Source organism: Equus przewalskii, chromosome 28, assembly GCF_037783145.1.
Source record: "Equus przewalskii isolate Varuska chromosome 28, EquPr2, whole genome shotgun sequence".
NCBI lineage: Eukaryota > Metazoa > Chordata > Mammalia > Perissodactyla > Equidae > Equus > Equus przewalskii.
In genome coordinates, this window is record NC_091858.1 from 6780434 (window position 1) to 6804563 (window position 24130).

General features: G+C 46.0%; 1 protein-coding gene and 1 long non-coding RNA gene across 23 annotated transcripts; one reads left to right on the forward strand and one right to left on the reverse strand.

The window, feature by feature from the left end:
- Window positions 1-677: 677 nt before the first annotated feature.
- ERLIN2 (ER lipid raft associated 2) lies at window positions 678-19258 on the reverse strand. Of its 22 annotated transcripts, none has more exons than XR_011534204.1 (14): window positions 18473-18855; window positions 17792-17876; window positions 17465-17586; window positions 16084-16165; window positions 14761-14807; window positions 12767-12828; window positions 12489-12614; window positions 9043-9116; window positions 8827-8885; window positions 8196-8287; window positions 7240-7329; window positions 5177-5256; window positions 4371-4769; window positions 678-1626 (listed from the first exon to the last, which is right to left on the reverse strand). XR_011534204.1 is itself a non-coding variant. In XM_070598344.1 (13 exons), the coding sequence occupies exons 3-13, from the start codon at window positions 17569-17571 to the stop codon at window positions 4569-4571; spliced, it is 1020 nt and encodes a 339-aa protein (XP_070454445.1). In that variant the 5' UTR covers window positions 17572-17586; window positions 17792-17876; window positions 18572-18858; the 3' UTR covers window positions 678-4568. The 22 variants fall into 22 exon arrangements, 9 of the variants coding, with proteins under 9 accessions (XP_070454445.1, XP_070454444.1, XP_070454440.1 ...); XR_011534199.1 differs by having other exon boundaries at window positions 678-2134; window positions 18572-18850; XR_011534200.1 differs by having other exon boundaries at window positions 17792-17914; window positions 18473-18847.
- On the forward strand, window positions 19022-22475 carry LOC139080063 (uncharacterized). Its single transcript, XR_011534210.1, has 3 exons — window positions 19022-19802; window positions 20583-20766; window positions 21161-22475. It is a non-coding gene; the product is annotated as an uncharacterized lncRNA (long non-coding RNA).
- The last annotated feature ends 1655 nt before the right edge of the window (window positions 22476-24130 follow it).

Consider the following 24130-nt stretch of genomic DNA (forward strand, 5'->3'; position numbering starts at 1 on the left):
TGAAGACCCTCAGAGAAGAAAATGTTATCCATGCTAATCCCTGGATTTATTTTCCATTTGCAGAGAGCTACTTCTCCCTTCTTCAAATTTTAGCCAGTCTTATGTAAAATCTCTTAAAATACTCTATTCCGCAAGCTAATTTCCTCTTCTTTGGTCTCTGAGGAGCTAGAGAATAGCTAGCTGACCATTAGGCAGCTTTTATAAACGTGAAGCTGTTTAATTCCCCTTCTGCCTTTCCTGGGGTCAACCCATGAGCTCTATTTTTTAACTACTTTCTTTCTTTTAACATTTTGCTTACTTTCTAGCCTCTTCAAGTCTTTTTTTTAATTGGCGCTCAGAACTGGGCAATTCATAACATGGCCAAACCAGCTGATTTTCTACCTACTACATTTCTTAGAGGTCTGCGTTCTCCATACTGTGTTTGCTGCATTGCCATGTTGTTCTCTTCTTCCTCTGTGCTCTCTCCTATTTGTAATCTTATTCTATGTTACCACATCTGTTTGATTTCCCACTTAGTGGTACCCACTTCATAGCTGTGTGCTTTCTAGCCTGTTTTTACAGATGATTAAAAATAAGCTATTTTGAACATTTATACATGCTAGGCACACGCTAACACTTTCATGTGCATTATTCCATTTAGTGCACTAAACCCATTTTATAGATGAAGAAACTGAGGCTCAGAGAGGTTAAAGAATTTATTCAAGACCATACAACTCGGAAGTGGTAGAGCATAGATTTGAACTCTGGCAGTCTTAACTCCAGTAACTACATTACCTAATTAATGAATTGTAAGTTCATGTTGTTTGTGTAGTAGGCTCTCAAATAGAGGAAGTTTCTGAGCACCATTAAAAAAACCTGAGAAAGCCTGCACTAGGGTGGCCAGATTTAGCAAATAAAAATACAGGATAACCAGTGAAATGTGAATTTCATATAAACAACGAGTAATTTTTTAGTATGTCTCATGCAATATTTGGGACATATTTTTACTAAAAATTACTTGTTTATATGAAATTCACATTTCACTGGGTACCCTGTGTTGAATTTGGCAACCTTAGGCTGGACAGCTTTCCAGAGTGGAGACAGGGACTTTTTCACTAAATTGATACACAGTGAGTTTTGGGTTAATTCAAAGTATCTCTGCCCTTTGGAGCAGAATTGCAGTGGTGTGTGGATTCTTTACAATGATAGACGACCTCTATATACCTACCAAGAATTACGCCATGTTCATAAATTAACTAGTTATTGTTTCTATGTTGATAATAGGGATGATACTCATCTGAATATATTTTTGGGGCAATCTTGTACTTAACTCACTAGGCAGGACGTTTTATTTCTTACTTATCCTAATATTGACTATTGCTAAATTTCACTTTAATAAAAAAGTAAATACAAAGACATTTTATTTAGCAAGACTGAAAATAAAACTAAGACATAAATTCACGCCTTTAGTGTTGTCCAAAACAATTCTTCCTGTTCTCAAGCCAAGGAAATTAATCCAGCATATCATTTTTAGAGTTAATTAATATAACAAGAATCACTTCTTAGTTACAAAGGGGGTCATTAAGCCCTTGGGGCTCTTTGAAAGTAGAATTAGTTTGACTGTTCCATCACCAGCCTTCACAAGAGCTGAAATACAAACACAAAATGATTGGCTACCACCTCTTTTATAAGGAAACAAGAGAAACAGTGTCTGGAACCCTAGTGAGGAGAACTAAAGAAGTGGTGGTTAGGATCACAGGCACAGAGCAGACATCAGCCAAGATACATTTTATCCTCAATCAAACTTAGATACGTCAGTAAATACGAGCATCTTACTTTCACTATTTACTCTCTATAAGTGGTAAAGTTATCAGTGTTAAAAGATACATGGACCCATAGAAATTGCGACAGATCATTTATAAAACATCTGCTTTTTTGGATCAATATATTGCTAAAATTCTTTCAGTGATTTTTTTTTCCTCCCTGCAAATTTATTTTATTTTAGTCATATAAAAATTAACAAACTTTGGCTTCCTTGCAAACATTCTTTCCTTATATTAAAAAAGTGATTAAAAGCAGTACTGAATATGAATCACTTCTGCAGAGTTTAATGAGTGAGAAACATTCAACCAAGGTGACTTTTCCTTGGAAAATCCTACAAAAAAAATGAATTTTATAAACAGTTACTTATTTTGATAGAAGTTCCATTTATAAATAGCAGCCATGACTTTACTGCCTACAAAACTGCAGGCTGTCACATTTTACATGTTTAGAATCAAATGTTTTAAGATCAGATTTTCTAGTAGGTGTTAAAGAAACAGTCACACAGACAGATTGGCTGGTTGTCCCATGGTAAGGAAAGAGCTGAATTCCATGATTTTACTACTCAGGCAGGTACAGACAACCACTGGATTTACATGAACGGGTACTGAGACATTTATATTTTTGTTCAAAGAGGAAGCGGCATCAGCATCGAGGGGTGGGTGTGGTGGGACTTTACTGAGGCTCTCCTGTGGTCAGAGTGTCCCTAGTGCAAGGGACAAGCAGTGGCAGGAGGTTAGCATTGAGAGACTTTCAAGTTAAGAACCTGAGCCAACGTGCAAATTAGAGAGGCTGAGACATTCTTGCACCTTATTCTGTTGAGGTGAAGTAGTGTTTTCTGAGGCCTAGGTAGCAAATCTCAGTGTAGAGGGAGCAAATACATAAATGGGGGATGCTGGATGTCACATGTGGCTCTTAACAAGTGACTGATGGCATTGAGATGGGAGGAGGGTGAATATGTCTTAATAATGGATACCCTGTGTTGGTCTTGGGAGACTGCCCACGTTCTGCAAGGATGAGCACGTGAAAATCCATCACCCCCCGGGAACATTTGGCTGCTTGCACAAAGTGTGACCAGGACCAAGTTTGAGAATTCTAAGTCCCAGGAATTAGAACAGAGAAGGGCAACATTTCAATTAAGAGGAGTTAATGCTTTGTTTCTTCCTAGGCAGGCTGAATGCTCCACAAACTCCCGACAAGCTTGGTGCTACTTTGGAGCAAGCTGGCCTGAGTTCTGGGGCCATCTGATAAACTGGAAGTCAGGGCATGGGACCAAAAATGAGGTGGGGGTCTGTGTCACAAAGTATCATTCATAGTTTCGCCGAGGGAAGAGGGGTACAGTGGGAGTTTGGGGGGGGGGGCGGGTAGCTAATAACAAGGCCAAATCCCAAGCCAGAGCTTGTCATGGAGAATGCCAGTATGCTTCCCACTTAACCCCAGAGAGCCGCCCTTCACTTAACAATCTGCAACACAACTCATGGGCTAGAGAGGCCGGGCCCCCGCCCCCAACTCCAATTCCAGGGTATAAGAGAAACTTTCTTTCACATTTGCTCTCCCCCATCCCGAATCTCCCAGAGTAACTCAAAATTTTCCCAATTAGTAATGAAAAAGAAAACATTTGAATGAATTTTGATGCAGCCATTCCAACCCAGGGACTTGGGCACGAACTCGGACTCGCACCCACATTGCTGACTCTGGAGGTTTAACATTCACTCTGACACCTGTGTGGCCGCCTGCAGCCCTGGACTTAAAAACACTAGCTACTTAGAGAACGGGCTCCCTTTCCTCGCTGTGTCAGACAAAGTCCCGGCACAAGCCATGAGCCCTGAGACTGAGAAATCTTTCGGATAACTTTCTTCCTCCAGAGCAGCCCCTTAGTGTAGAATATCCACAACGATAAACAGACAGGTGATCTCAAGGAAACAGGCAGCTTGCCGAGCAGGTACCACAGTGGCTAACAGACACAATGGCCCCGCTTCAGCAGCTGTTAACACCCTGGAGTTGTTTGTTCCTCTCTTCTTGATGCTGAGTGGAACCCAGGAACAGATTGAGAGGAAAAAAACCAGATCACAGAACAGGTGAAAAGCTTTAAAAAGAAGTGTGTGGTGGTGACCAAACCCTGACTGGAAATGCAGTCACAAACCACCACTTTTTAAGCCCCAGGGCAGGGAGGGCAGTGGGTAGAAAAACTCACAAACCCCAGCACCAATTCTTGCTCTTGAAGGCTCAAGAAAGTGTGCCTCTAAAATCACCCATTATGCACGGACAGAAACGCCAGGGCAGCCCACACTCCCCGCAGCTCTCCTGGCAAACGCACAAGGACATACTTGCTCAGTTGCTGAGCCTCATCCACAGGCATCTCCCACCTTGGAGGCAGGGACAAGAAAATTGGACCGCATTTTCCCAAATAAGGGAAGCCAAATCACCTGAAGGCAACACCCTGTACTTCTCCCACTCCTATGGACAGCATCCCTCATTAAGCCAGCTTCAGAGGGCTAAAATTAGTGCCTGGAGGTCAAAGGTCAATCCTATATTTAAAAATCTTAACAGAAGTCATATAACCTACTTACCTGAATAAAACCCAAAATCATCAATCCCAGCCCTCCCTTCCCATGAAGGGGAATAGATTTAAGTCCATTTCTTCTTTTTTCACCACAGTATGTGGGAGAGAGTCAAAGAAGGTAGTATGAGCGGGAGGGGCATCCTGGTTCATCGTTAAAAAATAAAGATCTCTGTAAGTGTCAGCTGAGGTTGTATAAAAAGAATTTTCAATTCTCCTCAGGGTCTGCCTCCAAGGGCTCGTCTTCTAAGCCAAAACCCAGCTTGTCAGCCAGCCCCTCAAACTGCTTGCCCAGACCGCCTGCAGAGTCCACGAACATGTTAGGGATGTCCTTGCCAAAGTAAATCTTGCTGTTGGAAGCAATGGCCTTGTACTTCATCAGCTGCAGATACTCAGGGGTCAGCTTCAGCTGTAAGAAAAAAAAGTAAAGATGACTTAGGTGCAGCCAGATGAGAGAAAACTTCGGGTGGCATCCTTTCCCTCTCCACACGGAGAGGGTCTCTGTCAAAGAGATATGCCCTCTCTACTTCTGCTCTCATGGTTACAGCAACAACAGGGTAACCACTTCTCTAGGAGGAAGTAACCTCAGATCTTCAAGGCCAGAGCTGCAAGAGTTTTAGGATTTCCATGTTTAGCACAAAAATTAAACTTCTGTCAAGGCACTTAAGGAAAAGAGGAGTCCCTGTCCCACACAGCACTGGAGGCATCACTTCCAGCCACCCGGGGACCTGCAGGCTGGTGGTCCAACAGCGAGAGCTCTCAAACGACAGAAGCAGACTCTGACACGCCCCTCTTCACCAGACGCCCTGCCCTCACCTTGTTTGCTTCGGCTATCTTCATAGCAGTGTAGCACTCAGCATCAGCCTTCGCCTTCTCCCGGGCCAGAAATGCAGCATCTGAGGGGAAGACGCAGGGAGCTGAAGGGCAGAGGCCATCAGAGTGCCTGGTCCCTGTCACCTTCCCCAACTGCCTCTGTGACCTTGGGGAGAGTGCTCTTTTTTCTCTGTGCTTTGCTTTCCTCATCTGTGAAATGGGGAAGAAGGCATTTTTTCCTATTTCACAAGCTGTTGTGAAAATAAACCAAGATGAACAAGTGCTGTCAAAGGATCTCCCTGTGGCGGGGACTAGTTATGAGCAAGTCCATTGCTGTGCCTGACAACAGCTTTGACAGCATTATTGAGAAAAGCGCTGCCGCCCAGAGACACTTCCTGGTTCCAGATGCTTCCTCCTTTTGTGGGTCCAGGCCTGAGAAGAGGCCTGGGACCCTGCCTCAACCTCCAGGTTCACAGCTTTCCACCTCATCCCTATGCTGCACAGCAAAAGTGAGAGAAGCCTAAAGAAGGCTCTGAATCAGAGGTGGATCCACCCTGAAAACGAATACCATAAACGTAAAGTAGTTCAGTCCCTCTCCAGCTTCATTTCCCTCTTATTTCCATCAATCATTTCAAACAGGTTCTAATTAACAGTGGTTAAGTTGGCCTAGCTCTAATAGAATTACATGCCATGATCCAGACTAACACCTGTCTGGATTAAACCTTTTAAACTTCCACTATGCAAGCACTACATTTCCTTAATCTGCTGCAACTAGCTTTCTGTCAAGCCGATGCAAAATTTTTGATATGTACTCCCTTGCCTTGGGAATGAGGCCGGCCTCATGTGAGGAATATTTGTAGCCAAACACCTGGGAAGAAAGGTCATTCTGTGGCGGGTCCTTACTGCACACCCTCAGCATGGCCCTGGGTGGAAGGAGCCTGCAGTCAGGCTGGGCTGCTGGCTGCATGCGGCTGTCTCAACTGGTCTTAGCACCTGATGACATGTATTTATAAGAAATAAAAACGTGGGGGCCTGCCTTGTGGCCGAGTGGTTAAGTTCGCATGCTCCGCTTTTGGCGGCCTAGGGTTTCATCGGGTTCAGATCCTGGGCGCGGACATGGCACCGCTCATCAGGCCACGCTGAGGCGGCGTCCCACATACCACACCTAGAAGGACCCACAACTAAAAAATATACAACTATGTACTGGGGGGACTTGGGGAGAAAAAGCAGGGAAAAAAAAAAGAAGATTGGCAACAGTTGTTAGCTCAGGTGCCAGTCTTTTTTAAAAAATACAATAAAAATGTGGTGTTTTGCTAAGAGCTCCCTAATGAGGAGCCGCTGACCTGTAAAGTCCTAATTGGCTCCTCAACGGGCCCTGCAAAGCCTGACAGGTCCCATAAAGCGTATAACTGGACAGAACACTTTGCAGCCTGACGCTGGGCCTTGAGGCCCCATTTCTGTCCTAGAATTTGCTTGATATAAGGCACCGCATGAAGGAAAAGGCAGGGGGTGGGAATGAGGTGGGGGCTGAGGGGCAGGGAACTGAAGGGGAATGATATTCAGAGAAGCCAGCAAAGAAAACACTTCTCTCCAGCTCCAGGGTTGTTGGTGTGGAAAAGGAGTCTTCACAGCTGGCTTTGTATCTTCTGGGACCCTGGGAGCAGACTTAGAGGCCACAGGTCCGTGCTCGCTGACTTCCGAGGAGAGGCAGGCAAAGCACGAGGAAGGAGCTGCTGATCTGGCCTAGCTGCTCAGTTACTTCCAACGCCAGATTGTGAGCCCAAGATGCCAGAGACTGCGTGACTGCCCTCGTCTTATGCCCAAGGGCACCCAACGAACATTTGTTGAGTGAATGAATGAAGGCCCCCTGAGGGGGAAAATTGATGGCAGCCTGGCCCAGATCTCCCCAAAACTTGAGTTAAAGCACAGAGAAAAAGTGATGTTCCAAAGAAATCATGACATCTTAGAACAGAGATGAAAGAGCAAAAGAAATGACTCTCCCACACCCTTGCTACAAAGTGAGGTCTGAGGAAACAAACGCAGGCATTAACTTCACTTCTGCTCACCTTCAATTTCTGAAATCTTCTTCTCTGTCTCCTTCTCCATCACCTTCTGCCCATAGGTGATTTCTGCAACCTGAGCCACTTTTTCTGCCTCTATATTAGTGAAGTTGAGAAAAGGCTTAGAGCTCTGATGTGTCAAAAGTTTGACTAAATTTGACCTTTCACCTGATCTGAATCCCTGATGCATGATAGTGGGTAAGCTCAGATGGAGAGCCACTGGCCCCAGCGGGCAGCCATGGTGGCACCCACGGGCAGAGACAGAATCTACAGTGAGTACAAACCACAACATCAGTGAACAGTGATTGGGAAGAGCTGGGTCCAGGGGCTGAGATCATTCCTCTGACGAAAGTGAGGGACCAGCCCTAACCTCTCTCCTAAGTCACAAGTGTGTTTCTCCCAAAGGAATATTTTAAGGACTAAGGCAGTCTCTAAAAAGTTTCGTCCTGCCCCTTCACTTTAGGAGGCAGTCCGGTTTGTTGGTGATAGTCTAGGGAGTGGTTAAGAACCCAGAGTCCTGGACTGGAACCCTGGTTCTACCACTTACTTGCCACATGACCTTGGCACATTATTTAACCTCTGTGTGCTTCAGCTCAGGAGAATGAGGCTGACGATAGCGCCTACCTCACCTAGTGGTTGTGAGGTTTGAAGGAATTCACATATAAGTGCTTAGAAAAGCACATGACTCATAGTAAGTGCTCAGTAAGTGTTAGCCATTATTATTAAGAATTCACAGGAAGGGCTCCTTTCACTTAGGAGGTATGTGGAAACTCAAAGCTCATTGCCCCTGGCCATGATCTGACAATTTCAGCTTGGCTTCTGGGAGTATGAATGCCCCCCTACCCCGGCATGTGGCCAGGGTTTGGAGGACCACATGGTCTAACTGTGCCTGAGGCTTCCTCACACCTTCCCACCGTTCCCACCCAACTGCCCTGAAAGGTATCACAGAACCACGTGCAGACCAATGAGGGCCTTCTTCCGCTCTGTCTCGGCTTCCTTCTCCACCACCTTCTGTTTCTGGGCTGCAATGAGCAGCTTTGTCTTCTCGCTTTCCCTGAAGGGGAAGAAAGTATGCAGCCATGAGGCTGCTATGGAAAAGCTTCTGAGGAACTGCACTGTCCCCCGGAGAAGCCAAACTCTTCAGTGAGGAGAGGCAACTATGATTTCTTACTCTCTGCTGGAAGGTGTTCAATGTCCCAGGTAAAAGCAGACAGTAACATGGCTTTCCTTCTCCTCCAAAATAACTCATTTGTGGGAAATAAGGCATAATTTTCTTCAGTAAAATGCACCTGCCTGCCCACTTAATCGTCTTTCCCTCCCATCTTCTTTGGCATGAGCCATGAAGCACAAACAAGGCTCCGTGGCCCTTTAAAAAGCATCCTGGCTCAAAAGGGCTTCTCCGTGGCTCTCAATCCAGTTAAGGAGCCCAGGTGACTCTCCTGACACGCCTGCTCCATCTCACAGTGCAATGGGCTGTGGCAGATACTCAAGAAGGGGAAGGAGAGCCTGGCACAGCTTCGCTCAGCTCTGGGGCGGGAGGAGGTGTGGGGTGGGAGAGAGCAGTGGGTAAGGCTAGGGCAGAGGTCCACTCACATCAACTCGTAGTTTCTGCGGATTGCCTCGGGTATATTGGGCTTGGTCACCCGCACGGCCTGGGGAAGGACAAAAATAGCACCTGAAGGGAAGGCGAGGGTGGTGAGGGACATAAGCAGCTCCCACTGGTCCTTGATCTTCCCACACAAAATGGACATCCCTTGGAAGAGGAGCTGTGCCTGCGCCAGGGGGCGCTCTCTCTGTGGCAATGCTTACTTGGATGACCAGCCCAGGGGCCATGGAGGTCAGGTCCTGTTGCAAAGCCAGTTTGAGATTTTCATCAATCTGATCTAGAATCAAGAGAGACAGAGAAAGGAGCTGTTACACTTTTGGGGGGGCGAGCGGGGTGTGGAGGGAAGTATTCGGGTAGAGTTCAAACTGAAACGTTGGCTCAAGAATGCACCTGACAGGCCAAAGGTCTTCCCAAGGTAGTGTGATTCTCAGAGCCCAGAAGTCTACAGAGCCCGAGAGACTTCTGGAGCAGCATGCCTACACAGGCCCTCTGCAGAGGTCGGCCATCAGAGCATCCTCTTCCTGTGGCCTCAAGATAAAATCGCCTACGTTGATGAAAATATCAACCTTGCCCAACAGGGAACTGAGCTTTAAAAAGAAAAGGAACAAACAATTCTAGCACATTTCTTGAATCAGCCAGCAGCCTTTCCCTAGACAAGAGCAGCAAAAGAGAAGGTAAGCACCCAGTTTTCATGAAGAAGGAAGGTGGAATGGCTATGTTAGGTATTTTGAAAAGAGCCAAGCTCATTCGATCTAGTAATTTTAGAAGTTTCTAAAAGAAAAACAGACTCTGAAGTCAAGGAAAGCCCCAAGGAAGACTATTTCCATTAGGAACCCCATCAAATAACACAAGGGGAAAACGAAAATTTATAGTTCTGGAAATAAGCCCAAGTCTTTGATGTGTTGTTTGCTTTGGTTCTGATTCCTCGGTCTGGAATTCACATGTGAGTTGTTACAAGGACAAGTGTGGGAAGAGCTGTAACTGACTCCCCCTTCTAGCTAGGCCCCCAGAACAGCAGCACCCAGGCTGCCTTCTCTTCCCTGCTCCTGCCCGAGATCCTCACTAAGATCCTGGAAGAGCGCCGAGGAAAAGACTCCACAAAACCAGGTGGATGTCTAAACTGAATCATCTCCCTTATTGTCAGCTGCCACCGGCTTCAGTGGCCATTCTTGGTCATCTGTGCCCAGGACGTGAGGCATAGCAAGTGCAACTCCTGCCTTTCAGAGACGACCAAACTGAGGCCCCCGGAGGTTCAGTGATGTGCTCAAGCTAGTTAGCAGCCAAAATAATGAACTTGTTTAATCACCGTGCTTTGATTGTTAGGGTTTTTTTCTTCAACTGTCATAGCAGTAAGCAAGGGATTTCAATGTTTCCACATATTGGATATGCTCTCACAAGCCTCTTAGTGGCGAGGGAGAAATGCCCATACAGGCAGCACCACATGCCTGATGTGGGTCTAACAATGTGACAGCTGGAGATAAAATAGAAAATATGAAATGTAGTGTTTATTTTTTTAAAGATTTTATCTTTCCTTTTTCTCCCCAAAGCCCCCTGGTACATAGTTGTGTATTTTTAGTTTAGGTCCTTCTAGTTGTGGCATGTGGGATGCCACCTCAGCATGGCTTGATGAGTGGTGCCATGTCCGCGCCCAGGATTCGAACTTGCAAAACCCTGGGCCGCCGAAGCGGAGCACACGAGCTTAACCACTCGGCCACGGGGCTGGCCCCCATATTTTCTATTTTAAATAGGATACCAACCAAACTTTAAGTGAGACGGGCTGTACCCTTTTGTAAGTTAATAATAATACAGTCACATTTATCAGACCAAATTAGATCCCAGTCAAAGTGAAAACTGGTGGCCCTGGGCTAGTAACTTTCCAGAAAAATCTGGAAGAAATATTTTGCAAGCTGGTTTATTACCAAACTAATACTGCTAATAAGTTGTTTATATGTACAGTTATGCTGAGAAATGCTGATGAAGTTATACTACTAAGTAAACGCAAAGAGGTCCTTCAGGTAAACTTCTGAACAAGCGTTAGGTAATATTTTTCTAAGATGGGCAAAGAGGATGCATCAGTGTGAAAAGTGATGAGAATCATGCAGTCATGTTGAAAGTCAGGGCTCTGAGTCCTGAGAGGAGGGAACCAGAGAAAAACCTTCCTTGTTCGAGGGACAGGGTTAGAGACACGAGTTTCTATTTTATGGATGAAAATAGATTCTAAACAAAACAGTGCTTGCTGGCAAGATTGAACTTTAAAAGGAAAAAGATTTCAAAGCAAATACATTTTCCCAGCTCCTCTGTACAAGAAACCAGACTTAACGAAGCCACCAAGTTTGTCTCTGAGACAGTTAAGACGTTTTCCAACGCAAAACAATTTCACATTTTAACTTTCTCTTCATGGAAATTACATGTCCTTTGTCTTTTGTTGTCTCAAATGCTTTGAAATGTTCATTTAATGGCACAAGTCCTAAAACAATGCCTAGAGAGAAAACTAATGATATTTTATAAAATTCTGTCAGTTTGAGGTAAAAAAAAATCAATAGCAAATTTACTGAATTTTTCTTAAAAGCACACTGAATCTAAACTCAATAAAAGAATCCAAACCCTATAGAGCAAGTTTAGATTCATTTTCTACAGCAGAAAAATTAAAAGTGATTCTGATGGTTTCCCAAATCTGAAACCCAGGGCACAAGGCTACTCGCTTGATTAAGATCATTGGCCAATGATTTCTCCCTCTGTCTAACTCCAAAAAATGCTCTCAATTGGGGTCCTTTTTATGAAGATTCCTGGGAAAAATCATCGTCTACTCCTAGTATCAACAACAGGTGTACTACTGGTTGAAAAATCCATTTACTTTTAGCAACGGCTACTAGAAAACTTCTAGCAGAAGTTTAAACAGGACACTTTACCACAAAGGAGCTGCAAGAGTTACTGAAATGTTTCCTTCCCTCGCTGAAGTCAGCCTGTGTTCACTTTGACCACGTGAAACGGACAAGAAGTGTCTAAGTCAGCAAGGGGATGCTTTTTGTTTTAAGCGTTTTCCTATTCATCTCTACAGGTTAGGGTAAAAACAAAAAACCAAAACGCACAAAGGCCCTTGAACGGTAAGCAGCGATGGTCCTTGTCCCACTTCCAGAATTCAGCATGAGCCCTCACAGCCTCGTCACCGTTCCCTGGGTGCCCGTCACTCAGCATGGCGTGGTGGACAGCATACTCAGTGGAGAGCGAGGAGAGGGAAGTTCTAGCTTCAGCTGCCATCCTCCAGCCCTGCGACTTTCGCTCTTTGTGCCTCAATACCCTGTCCTAAAATGAGGATGTCGGGCAGGACGGTCCCTAAGTGCTTCTAGGACTGACCCTGTCTGCGTTACAGGATGATCTTTTAGGGACAGTGGGACACCTTTCCACTGCAGTCCTCTGAGTCAGGCCAGGAGTCCTGCCCTCTACTGCTATTCCTATGCCCAAAGCTCAACCACATTCCCCACCTTCTTCCAGTGTCATCAACGCCTTCCAGGAGTGCTCTGTGACCAGCTCCTGAGTGCTGGCTTCATTAACAAGGGCTGCCCATCGGCCCCCACCCAGCCTGTGAGTAACTCAGAAGTAGGCAGTGGGAGGCAGCCAGGTGTGCTCTGACGAGAAGAGGCTTTCTCACCAAAGAGCTCGATGTAGACCTCTTGAAGCGTGTGTACACTGCAGAACTGGTTCAGCTCGTGGTGGATCTTGTTGAAGATGAGGGCCTTGTCGTAGTCGGCAGTATAGTTCTTCACTATGTCATACACTGGAGGGAAGGAGGGATTGCAGGATGAGAAAAGGCAGGACTCAAAGCTTTCTCAGACACAGCAGGTCTCCCTTCCTGAGGTGCTGCGGCAGACAGTGGGTGGCGTGCTGGGGAAAGTACGCTGGTGGGGAGAGTCCACTGGGAAAACGTACCTGCGTTGGGGACCAGGAAGTTCACCACTTCAATTCTGTCAAAGTAGATCATCACACCACCACTATTGGAGGAAGGACGGACAGAGAGGTCACTGACGGGCTCTGGAGTACAGTGCAGCGTCCTAGGTGGCGGCGTAAGTGTGACTCAGCAGAAAAGGAGCAGAGTTAATGGGAGGTCACAAGGCACGCTGGATCTCCAAGTAGGAGATCTTCAGAGCTTATAGCAAGAATACAATCTCCCCAGAAATCACACCTCCTCAAAATACCTCTGCAAAGAACAAAGTGAAACTTTTAGAGTGCCAGTAAGAAATAAGCTCCTATCTTTTGAATCCATAACACCTTGTAATTAAAGCAATCAACTGAAGGGAAAAGACTAAAGAAGGTCAAGGAGTTCTCAGAACTTAAAAGGTCACTGTGGGATCTTGTGGTCACTGCTTCTCACTTTGTCTTCACTGTCTCTTTAGTTTGGTACTTCCCTTTCTCCTCAAATATTCATTATAAAAAAATTTCAAACATACAGAAAAGTTGAAAGAATAGTACAGCTAACACCCATATACCAACACCTACATTTAACAACTGTTAACATTTTACCTTGATTGAGCTACTTATTTTTTTTAAGATTTATTTTTACTTTTTCTTCTTCTCCCCAAAGCCCCCCAGTAGATAGGTGTATATTTTTTTGTGGGTCCTTCTAGTTGTGGCATGTGGGATGCCGTCCCAGCATGGCTTGATGAGTGGTGCTACGTCTGTCCCAGGATCCGAACAGGCGAAACCCTGGGCCGCTGAAGTGAAGCGCGCAAACTTAACCACTCGGCCACGGGGCCGGCCCCTGAGCTACTTATTTTTTGCTGAACATTTCAACGTTAAGTTGCAGTCATGATATTTTACTCCTTAACCCACTTTGGCAGGCAACACCAAAGGATAATGACATTCTCCTACACAGTCACAAAACCACTCCCAAACCTAAGAAAATCAGCAATAACTCCTTAACATGACCTAATACACAGTCCTTACTTAAATGTCCCCAGTAGTCCCTGTTATAGAGCGAATTGTGTGCCCTCCTAAGTCCATATGTTGAAACTCTAACCCCCCGTACGACTGTATTTGGAGACAGGGCCTTTAAGGAGGTAATTAAGGTTCAATGAGGTCATAAGGGTGGGGCCCTAATCTGACTGAGCACATGCGCAGGGGAAAGGCTGTGTGAGGACACAGCCAAGCGGCCATCTGCAAGCCAGGAAGAGAGGCTTCCCCAGAGACCAACCCTGCTGGCACCCTGATCTTGGACTTTGAGCTAGAACTGTGAGAAAATCAATTCTGTTGTTTAAGTCACTCTGCCTGTGGTAGGCTGTGATGGCAGCCCAAGCTGCCTAACAGAGTTCCCAAAATGTCCTTATAGCTGTCATTTTTGAACCAGGTTCTAACCAAGGTTCACCACTGCATCTGTTTATGTCTTTTAAGTCTTCTTGTCAACCCAATGCCCCACCAAATATGACTTCGTGATGAGACCCAGCCAGTTCTCCTGGGGGCTGTCACAATTCTGGATTTGTCGGAATGTTTCCTCGTGATGGCGTTTACCTTGTTACTCTGTGCCAGTGGAGACCTTGTTCATAGTTCAACCAGACCACTGCAGTGGTGTTCTCTTTGGGTGTCCTGCCCCTAAGGGTCTCCCCTCACCTTTATGACATTCTCCCAGTTAGTGATGATAAAGTCATCTTCCTTTATCAAGTCACTTCTCTGCTAAAAGCCTTTAGTGGATCCTCACTTGCAACAGAAAAAGTCCCAGCTTCTTAGCATGGCAGTCAAGGCTCTCCCAAACCTGTCCACCTACTGTGACTTCCTCTGCTGCAGTCAAATCAGAGCGGAGGGAGCTAGGGCACAGGGAACTTGGTAAAACCACCAAGAAGGGAGGCCTCCCTTTCACTGGCCCTCACTGCAGCCAGCCAGCTAGTCCTTCCCCTCATTTGGGCTCACCTGCTTTATTCTGGGCACCTTACCTAGTTCCACAAGGTACGTTCTTCACCTCGTCTGTCTGCAGGGTGGTCTGGAAACAGAGACACGAAATGCTGTAAGATGGGCAGTAACAAACAAGTAGCTTATTTTTGGAATCCCAAGTGGCCTCGTCCTCGAATACTTATTTGGGTTGAGCTTTGCCTTGGTGAAACGATTGCCCAACCTAACCCTCCTTCCTCACAGGGGCCGAGACTAAACCAAGCAGAGGGACCTACCGCAGCCTCCCTGTAAGTGAACCAGCACAGGAACGAGCTGGGTAATAAGAGTTTTGTGAAAAAGACTCTGAATTAGGAGTCCTAAGATCTGTATTTATTCTACTTCTTCCATTTACTAGTCTTGAAACAGCGAATTCTTTATTTAACCTGTCTCAGCCTATAATCCCTGCTGAGCCCATTCTCAGGATTATCGTGAGACTCAGATAATGTGCATGAATGCACTGTGAAAACCATAAAAATGCTGATGAGGTATCCAGGACATTTCCCTGTGTCGCTTTCAAAGTCCTTCTCTAAATCTTCCTCTTAGCTGGACATACTTCAAAGATGGCTGGCCTGACTTAGCCAGGCTTTAGATCTGTCATAGCTCATTCTATTCCTGTTTTAGATGTCATTTCCCTTCACCTAGTTCAACTTTCCTCTTCCCCAAAATTATGTTCATATCTCTAAAGTTCAAATAAGAACCAGCAAAATGACCATGTTTTATTTCCATCGATCTTGGTAGCCTGATTTAAAACACACAGACACACATACCCTTTTTCTTGTGTACATTTACAACAGATTCTTCTCTGGTTTTGTCTTGAAGTAAAGAAATGATTCCCAGCTGGGGCTGATGGGCCAAGGCAATGAGCCCATTCAGCTAGTTCAACAATCGGGTAAAGCTCCAGAGTGAATGGCTCATGGAGCCTCATTCTTTTTTTTTTTTTGAGGAAGATGAGCCCTGAGCTAACATTTGCCGCCAACCCTCCTCCTTTTGCTGAGGAAGACTGGCCCTGAGCTAACATCCATGCCCAGCTTCCTCTACTTTATATGTGGGACGCCTGCCACAGCATGGCTTGCCAAGCAGTGCCATGTCACACCAGGGATCCGAAATGGTGAATCCCGGGCTGCCGAAGTGGAAGGTGCGAACTTAACTGCTGCGCCACCGGGCTGGCCCCTGGAGCCGCATTCTTATATATATGTACATAAAACTTAGTCTTAAATGATTCCTGGAAAAGGCATTATAGTCATCTGATAGCTAAGTAATTCCAAATCATGCATTAGTCAACACCCAAATCTGCAGTGGTCCGGCCGTACAACACAAGCCAAGTATACCTGCACAGACTTATATGATGTGATGAAAGGGAGCATGAGATGGAAACCAGGGCCGCTGGTGGAAGTCAGCAGGGCACCGCCTCTGCAGAGGAGGAAGAGAGGGCAGGTTCAGTTTAGCAAGAGGTATCTATTACATCAATATGGTTTGGGCCAACTTTCTCTTCAGCCCCATAAACATTTAATATAGAGTGACATGTGCCAGAGCCATGTCCACAGATCCCTTTCTTCCTCTCAGCTCAACCCTGATATTCTAGGAAGCCTGATGGTAAAACATAAAACCATTATTCTTGCTTTTGCAGCGAGAAAAACAGGCACACAGGCTCAGTGGAATAAAGACAGCAGAAGCCCTGGCTGTACTTCAGATGAGAGAGGAAGTCTGTTTTACTTTGTCACATCCCTTGAGTTTGTGGAAACCCATTAGGGCAGTTAAATCCAGTAATACTGTTATCAATTAACTGCACTAATGTTGGAGTCCAGTAACATGAACAACCAAGAGACTAATTTTATGTATGCTTTACAAATCATTTTAATATATATTTTTTGACAGTAGAGTTACCTTTTAATCAAGTTATACGTAAATGATAAAATTAAAAGCTTTTGGGGAGGACATATAAGCAGATGGTAGGGAGAAATAATTACAGGAGAGAGGGGGAACCCAATCAAGACTTTTAGAACTTGCTATTGGCAATCCAGAAATAAGCATCTTAGGACACATATAAGAAGGGGTTCATAAAGACTAAAGCAAAAACTTGGTTATGGAAGTTACTAAAAGCAAAGTACCCCAAGATTTGAAAGTGCTTCTTTGCTTTACATTGTCAAGTCAAAGACATAAATTTTTTTAAAAGAGCAATAAAATAAACAGTGACATAATGGGCTCCTTTATTGTAAGGACCGCTATTCTTGAGCTTGCCTTAATTGATACAAATCAACCTGCAGGCTCTTTCATTTTTCCTGTAATGTTAATTTAAAGAGTAGGTTCAATTAGCACAGCAGGCTAGCACCTCACGTTGCCATCAAGAACCTGGTACTCATCAGAGGTAACTTTGTGGCACCAAGATGCCCAGAGGGATGTAGGAGAAAACAACGTTTCAGCCATGATCTGCAAGGAGCACTGGTTTCCTTTAGGTTTTGTCTCTAAATCTCTCTACACGTTTATCAATCACCATCCATAGCACCAACTCAAACTACAAAGTTTTATATTTACAACTACTTATGTGTATTTATGTATGTGTATTTCCCTCCCCATGGTCACTGACAAGAAACCTCAATCTAAATCACTCCCCTATTCAAAAAAACACAGATATTCAGCAAAATCTGCTACAGTGATTAGGAAGGAGAGTCATTTAACAGGAAGTTGCAGGTTTCTCCGTCTCTGCCTTACCTGTAATACACCCCAATGTGTCCCTCTTCTATCTTGTGCACAGCTGAGAAGAGAGATGCACAAAAGAAACTGGTAGCCACAGCCACAATTGCTCCCAACTGAGCCATCAGTGAACCTTTATCCTAGGGAAAAAGATATGGGAAAATGTGTGTGGTCTGACATGCAGGAGACAAACTGACAGCAAGAGCGCCTCACCAGGCTGAGCGCCTTGAAAGTGGCTCATATCCAGCCTGTTGTAGTATGAACACATGGCTAGATCTACAACTCTCTTCAACCTTGCTCTCAGCCAACACTCCCATTCCTTAACTGCAGAACTCTATTCCTCACCTCTTTGAAGAGGCAGTGGCTCAAGCCGTGGCCCAAGGGAGAACCAGTGCCAGTTGGGCAGCGTTCAGAACACAGCCTTCCCTTCCTGTGAACACGAATGTGCTGTCACTGGAGCCACTCATACTAGGAAAGGGGAAGAGAGGCAGCTGCAGTATGTTGGCCCAAATTACAGAGGATGTCAGATGACAGGCAGTTGTGGCTATGTAATTCTGGTCAGAGCCTCCCAGTCCTAATTGCCTGCCATTTCAAAGGAAACCATTATTTACTCCTTTCAGACGCGGAAGCGTCAGAGACAGCATTCGAGCAACAGTTCTAAAGGGGATTCTCCGGCCTTTCGTCCACCTTCCCAGTTATGCCTTTGGCCGTACATGGGGCAGGGCTCTGAACCAGCCTGGAGACACACTCCCTCCCATCTACCTGACACTTTGCACCTGGCAGCTCCCCAAGCCCATGGTTAGAGAAGAAAGGGGCTTCCCCAGGCTGGAAGACTCTGGGGTCCTGGGTGCAACTGCGTTCAGGTATCAGGATGCGAAAGAGGTGGCATCTAGACTAATTTTTGAACACTGAATGATCTGGAAACACTACGGCAACCAACAGCAGAAGGCAGAGTCAGGCGTGCCTGGCGCACCCGCGCAGGGCGGGTTTCTGCCCCCGGGTCCAACACAGCTCGGGCGCAGACACCTGAGAGACGCTTCTTTTACCGTGGCGGCCTCCTGCTTCTGATCTGCACCGCATTCTTTCAGCAAAAGCCCTGCCCTCCTGGGGGTCACCCCGCCCCACCTCGCGCCCTTCCCTGCCCTTTTCCGAGAGGGTCGCGCGTCCCCCACGCCCTGGGGAGGGGCTGGGGCTCCCAGAGCCTCCGCTCGGTCCCGCCTGGGCGCTCGCGGGAAGGGACTGGACAGAAAGCGGTCGCGTTCTCGCTGCCGGAGTGGCCCGGCTGACGGACGGAGGCTCCCCGGTTGGGGGGGGGGTGCGCCGCAGAACCGCTGATGAGCTCCGGCCCAGAGCCGCAACTAGGCCCAGTGCGCGCACGAATGGGCGGGGGCCGCGTACCAGGCTGTCCCTCCAGGCGCTCCGTACCCGTCCGACCTCCCGGGCAACCGCAGAAACCGCCACACCCCTCAGCACGCTACTTCCTTCCGGACCCGTCGCTTTGATGACGCCATTAGTTCACGCGAGAGGACCACACCCCCCTCCCTCCTTAGTTCATTAGCCCCGCCCCCGCGCTCCGAGTGGTCAGTGTCCGCGGCTGGCCGCCGAGGGGCGCCCGCGGCTCAGTCTGGGGTTTCTGGGCTGGGGTGCTGCGGAGCGCCTGGAGGGTGGCCGTGGATGCTGAGACCGAGGGCGTTTCTTTCCGAGGGTTGATTTTGAAGTTTGCTGCGGAGACTTCTCCCCATTAGGCCAAGCCTGTTTCTTTCTTTTTCGGAGCGGGTACCGGCGAGTTGCAACCATTCTAGCCTTGTGCTCGCCGAGTGAAACAGATCTTTTAAATATGCAGATTAGCGCCACGGCGACGCTAATCAACAATCCCTGCTTTGAATTGCCCTTTATGCTTTTCCAGCAGCTTTGGCCTAGAGCTATGCCCCACAGCACCATAAAGAAGATTAAGAAGGCATTATCCCAATTTTAGTGAACAAAGTCTAAGTTCAGTGGGGTGCGAGAGTGACAGTGGATGAAAGCCTCCTTTGCGCTCCCTTAACATTTAGGATCTTAGCTGCCCTCGTAGGTCCTGCCACAGGACACACGGGCTTGTGCACCTGGCCCGCTGTCTCTGGCTAGATTATAGGTTCCTTGAGGGCAGGGATTGTGTCTTCCCTTCAGGTGCTCGGTCAAAACAGACTGAAGTGCGGTGCGACCAGAACCAGGGTCCAGACTTTGCGTCTCCCGGTTTACGCGCCTCACGTTGTCGGCAGCCTTCCCTGTTCTGCACCTTGGGGCATTACTAATTTAGCCGCTGAAGTCATGTTATTTGCAGAAGAGAAAGTTGGAGTCCGCTTAATTACAACCTTCAGTAAGTGAAAAGCTATTGCTATTACACAGGGAAGATGGCAAGCTGGTGGTGGTAGATTTAGGGCACAGGAAAAGGAAAGTGTAGATTTTCCAGGCACGGCTGCTTGGGGCTGGCTCGTTCTGCCTGCCTGGGTTTGTTCTGGGAGTTTGTGTTGGGGTATTTCAGCATTTTCTGGTTAAGGCCACAAGTGGGCTGCCTGGCGCTGCCTGGGAGCTCTGTGCCCACTCCCATAAATGAGGGCCTCTCCCCACCACCCTCCACTGCAAACCCCACCCTCAGAACACGTGGGTGCACACACGCCAATCTCCTGATTGATCCTATGCGAACTTGAGAGCTTTTTGCTCTCCGTGTTCAGTGATGCAAGTCAGCTGGGCATGCTTAATAAATGTTTATTTAATATTTGTATGAATGAGTAAGAGAAATGGAAATGTTGGGGTTTATCAGCCCAAGGAATGGGGCTTAGCCTGCAGCATAAAGGATTTAAATTAGTTGTAATTTAAGAATTTCCTGACTATGAAACTTTGGAATGAACACTGAGGGGAAGTTCTGGGATTTTGTTCTCTGGAGCCTTCTCGCTGGGCCTGGGTTGTTTCACTGTGGCCCTGCCCAGACTCAGGGGGTGGACCCCAGTAGATGATGATCTAACATTTCTGAAAACCCCTTTCTTAGGAGACCTGTGATTTTTTTTTTTAAGATTTTATTTTTTTCCTTTATTCTCCCCAAAGCCCCCCTACCCCCTCCGGTACATAGTTGCATATTCTTCATCGTGGGTCCTTCTAGTTGCAGCATGTGGGACGCCGCCTCAGCATGGTTTGATGAGCAGTGCCATGTCAGCGCCCAGGATTCGAACCAAGGAAACACTGGGCTGCCTGCAGCGGAGCACGAGAAGTTAACCACTTGGCCACGGGGCCAGCCCCAGGAGACCTGTGATTTTTATGACTCAATATCCAAGGTTACCATGGAGGTAAGTCTATGGAAATTTGTTTAACAAAAGTGTTTAAAAATCCATTTTTTAAAAAGTTAAGGTATAGTGGCTAAACACAGATACCCCAGTCAGACTGCCTGGGTTTAAATCTTGGGCTACCTCCCCTCACCCTGCCTCCTATTAGCTGTGTGACCTTGGGAAAATGACTTAATCTATCTGTGACTCATTTTCTTCGTCTGTAAAATGGGGGTCATAATAGTCTGAACCTTATTGGACTGCTGTGAGGATTAAATGACAAATCAAAAAACATCTGGCACATTTTAAGTGTTCAATAAGTGTTAGCTGTTGCTGTTTTTTTTAAAGATTGGCACCTGAGCTAACAACTGTTGCCAATCTTCTTTTTTTTTTTCTTTTTCTCCTCAAATCCCCCCAGTACATAGCTGTATACTTTAGCCGTGGACCCTTCCAGTTGGGACACGTGGGACGCCGCCCCAGTATGGCCCGATGAGAGGTGCCATGTCCGTGCCCAGGATCTGAACCGGTGAAACCCTGGGCCGCTGAAGCGGAGCATGTGAACTCAACCACCCGGCCACAGGGCCAGCCTCCTGAGCTGTTGCTGTTTTAAATAGCAGATTCCATGAATGTGTTCTTGCCTGCTTGTGGACTTGGATTATCAACATGACAGAAGGTGAGGGGAGGGTAAGCTTAAAGTTATGTGGTATTGAGTAATAACCAAATGAATGTTTATCAGAAGAAGAGATAAGGGACTCCGAAATGAGACCTCAATAGATATTTACAATGCAGATTTCATAAACCATTACTGAGTGCTTCCCATGTCCCAGGCCCTGGCCTTTCTCATTGCATACAATCTTCAGGTCAGCCCTTGAGTTCAGCTCCATTTTAGAGGAGGAAGTTGAAGTTTAGAGAAGTTGAGAGATTGCCCAAGATCACAAAGCTTGTAAATTGCAAAGACAGAATTCAAATAATCCCAAGTCTATTTCTTCATTATAGTAAACGAATTAGAAGCCAGTGATTCAACTTACACACACACCACATTTATTTCATGGAGAACCTTTCAGGAATGTAGACCAATGGTCAGAAATTGTGAAACTTTAAATTGGGCCAGTTCATTTTGCAGTTGTAGATTGACGCGAGATAAAAAAAAAAAAACTCCTCCCACAGCCATCCACATCTCCCTCTGCCTGGGTTGCTGTTTGTTGGTGAGAGCACTACTCCAAAGATAGAAGAGACCCTTTCTTTCACAATTAGAGCCCTTTTTATACCAGGTTAGCTCCAGAGGAGCCAGGCAACTCTTAAAATCTTTGACTTCAGTTCATTTATAACACAAGAGTGGAAGTTGCTGGAAAAATTTTTTGTTTTTGATTTTTCTTCTTCCTTTGTGTCTTAAACAGAGACTAGAGGTCATCCTTCAGGACAGTTGATCCCAGTATGATTTTGGTGAGCTTGGGGGGAAAAGGAAAGGAGACTATGTCCTTAATTCATAAGAGGGTTACTTAAAACTTTCCCCTCATTTTCAGTAGGGAAAACCAGGATCGGTGCCTTCAGAGAACAAAAGGATATTTGCTTGGGGTTCTTCAAGGGAGTTCAGTAAAGGGATCAAAGAGGAGTCATGAAAAAATAATTGAGTTGAAAGGCAGTTGGAAGTGACCTAAAGATCATTTTGTGATTATATGTTTTTACAGCTTTATTGAAGTATAATTGACATACAATAAAATGCCTATAAAGTATACAGTTTGATAAGTTTTGACATAAGTATACACCTGTGAAGCCTTGACCACAATCAAGACGTGTCTCATGCCCCCAAATTTCCTCATGTCCCTTTGTAATCCGTCCCTCCCACCCTCCCCATGAATCCCTAATTCCTGAACACAAACTGTTGTGCTTGTCACTGTAGATTAGTTTGCATTTTGTAGAATTTTATATAAATGAAACCCTACAGTATGTGTTCTTTTTGAGGGGGATTCTCTGGCTTTTTTTAACCAAGAATAATGATTTGGAGATTGATCGATGTTGTTGAGTATGTCAATACGTCATTCCTTTTTATTGCTGTGTAATATTCCATTGTACAGCTATACAGTGATTTGTTTACACATTCATCTGTTGATAGACATATACATTGTTGCCTGTGATTCTAATCTGACCCATTTATCTCACTCATGGGGAAACAGAGGGCACAGGGGAGGAAGTCTCCAGAGAGGGGCCTTGGTCAAGGTCCACAGTCATTTGGGGAGCGATGGGAAAGCAGCCTGCTACCCTGGGCAACTATGCCAAGCGGCCTGGCAGTTAGAGGTGTGGCATGGCTTGTTTTGCCTGGGATGCCCATTCATTTGATATCTCTGAATTCATAATAACATTAGGAATTTACAGAAAAGATTGGCATTTTGTCTGCATACATCTCTATCATTGATAGATGCCTTTTTGCTGTAGACAAAGAGATACCTTATGTTCCTGGTAGGTGAATCTCAGAGAATAAGGCAACCCACGTTCCATTCCAGGCCAGTCTTTTCCACCTGGATTCTTAATCTATCCCTCCTTTCTCCTCAGGGCCCCAGAGCCTTTATGATCTCCTCACTCTACCAGATCTTTAGCTGCAGCCTGCAGCCTTGTGCAAGTCTCTCTCTCCCTTTCTTTCTTTTCTCTTAAAGCCCCTCTGTTGATCCTGCAGGAGCCTCTAGTTCTCACCTGATTTGTCTCCTTCCTTTTGAGCAGTGTCTTGAACATGTACCTACTGCTGCTGTCTTGACTTCCTCACTCTCCATCCCTTGTTTTCAGTCCTTCAGTCCTTTTCTCTGATGCACTTGGTACTGTTGACTGACCCCTTAATGCTTAAACCTCCCACCCCTGGCTTCCATGAGTGGCCCCATCCCTCCTGGTTTTCCTCCTACTTGTCTGAATGTTCCTTTTGTAGTCTCTATATTAGCTCATCCTCAACTACTTCTGTGAACTCTAGCCTTGATCCACTGCTCTTCTTTCTCTACCTTCTCTTTCTGGAAGGTCTCTTGTGTTCTCAAGATTCTAATTGTGTGGTTGTTGCTGACTCTCCCAAACATATATCATAGCTATGAGTTACAGACTAGAATACCATCTCTTTGGATGTTGGATGGGGACAAACCAATCATGTCTCAAACTGAACTTGTAATTCCCCTCAAACGTACTCCTCCCATTGAAGGCGTCACCACGCACTCAACCATCCAACCAGACGCTCAACCTCTATCCTCATCTGCCCCAACCATTTAGTTATGAAGTTCTAATTATTCCTTGCCCCTGTACCCTTCTCTCTATACAGTGTCCTAGTTCAGGGCTTCATCATTTCTCCCTTGGATTATTGTAAGAATCTAATGTTAGTGATCTCCTTACTGCACCCTGTAGCCTACCCTTAAAT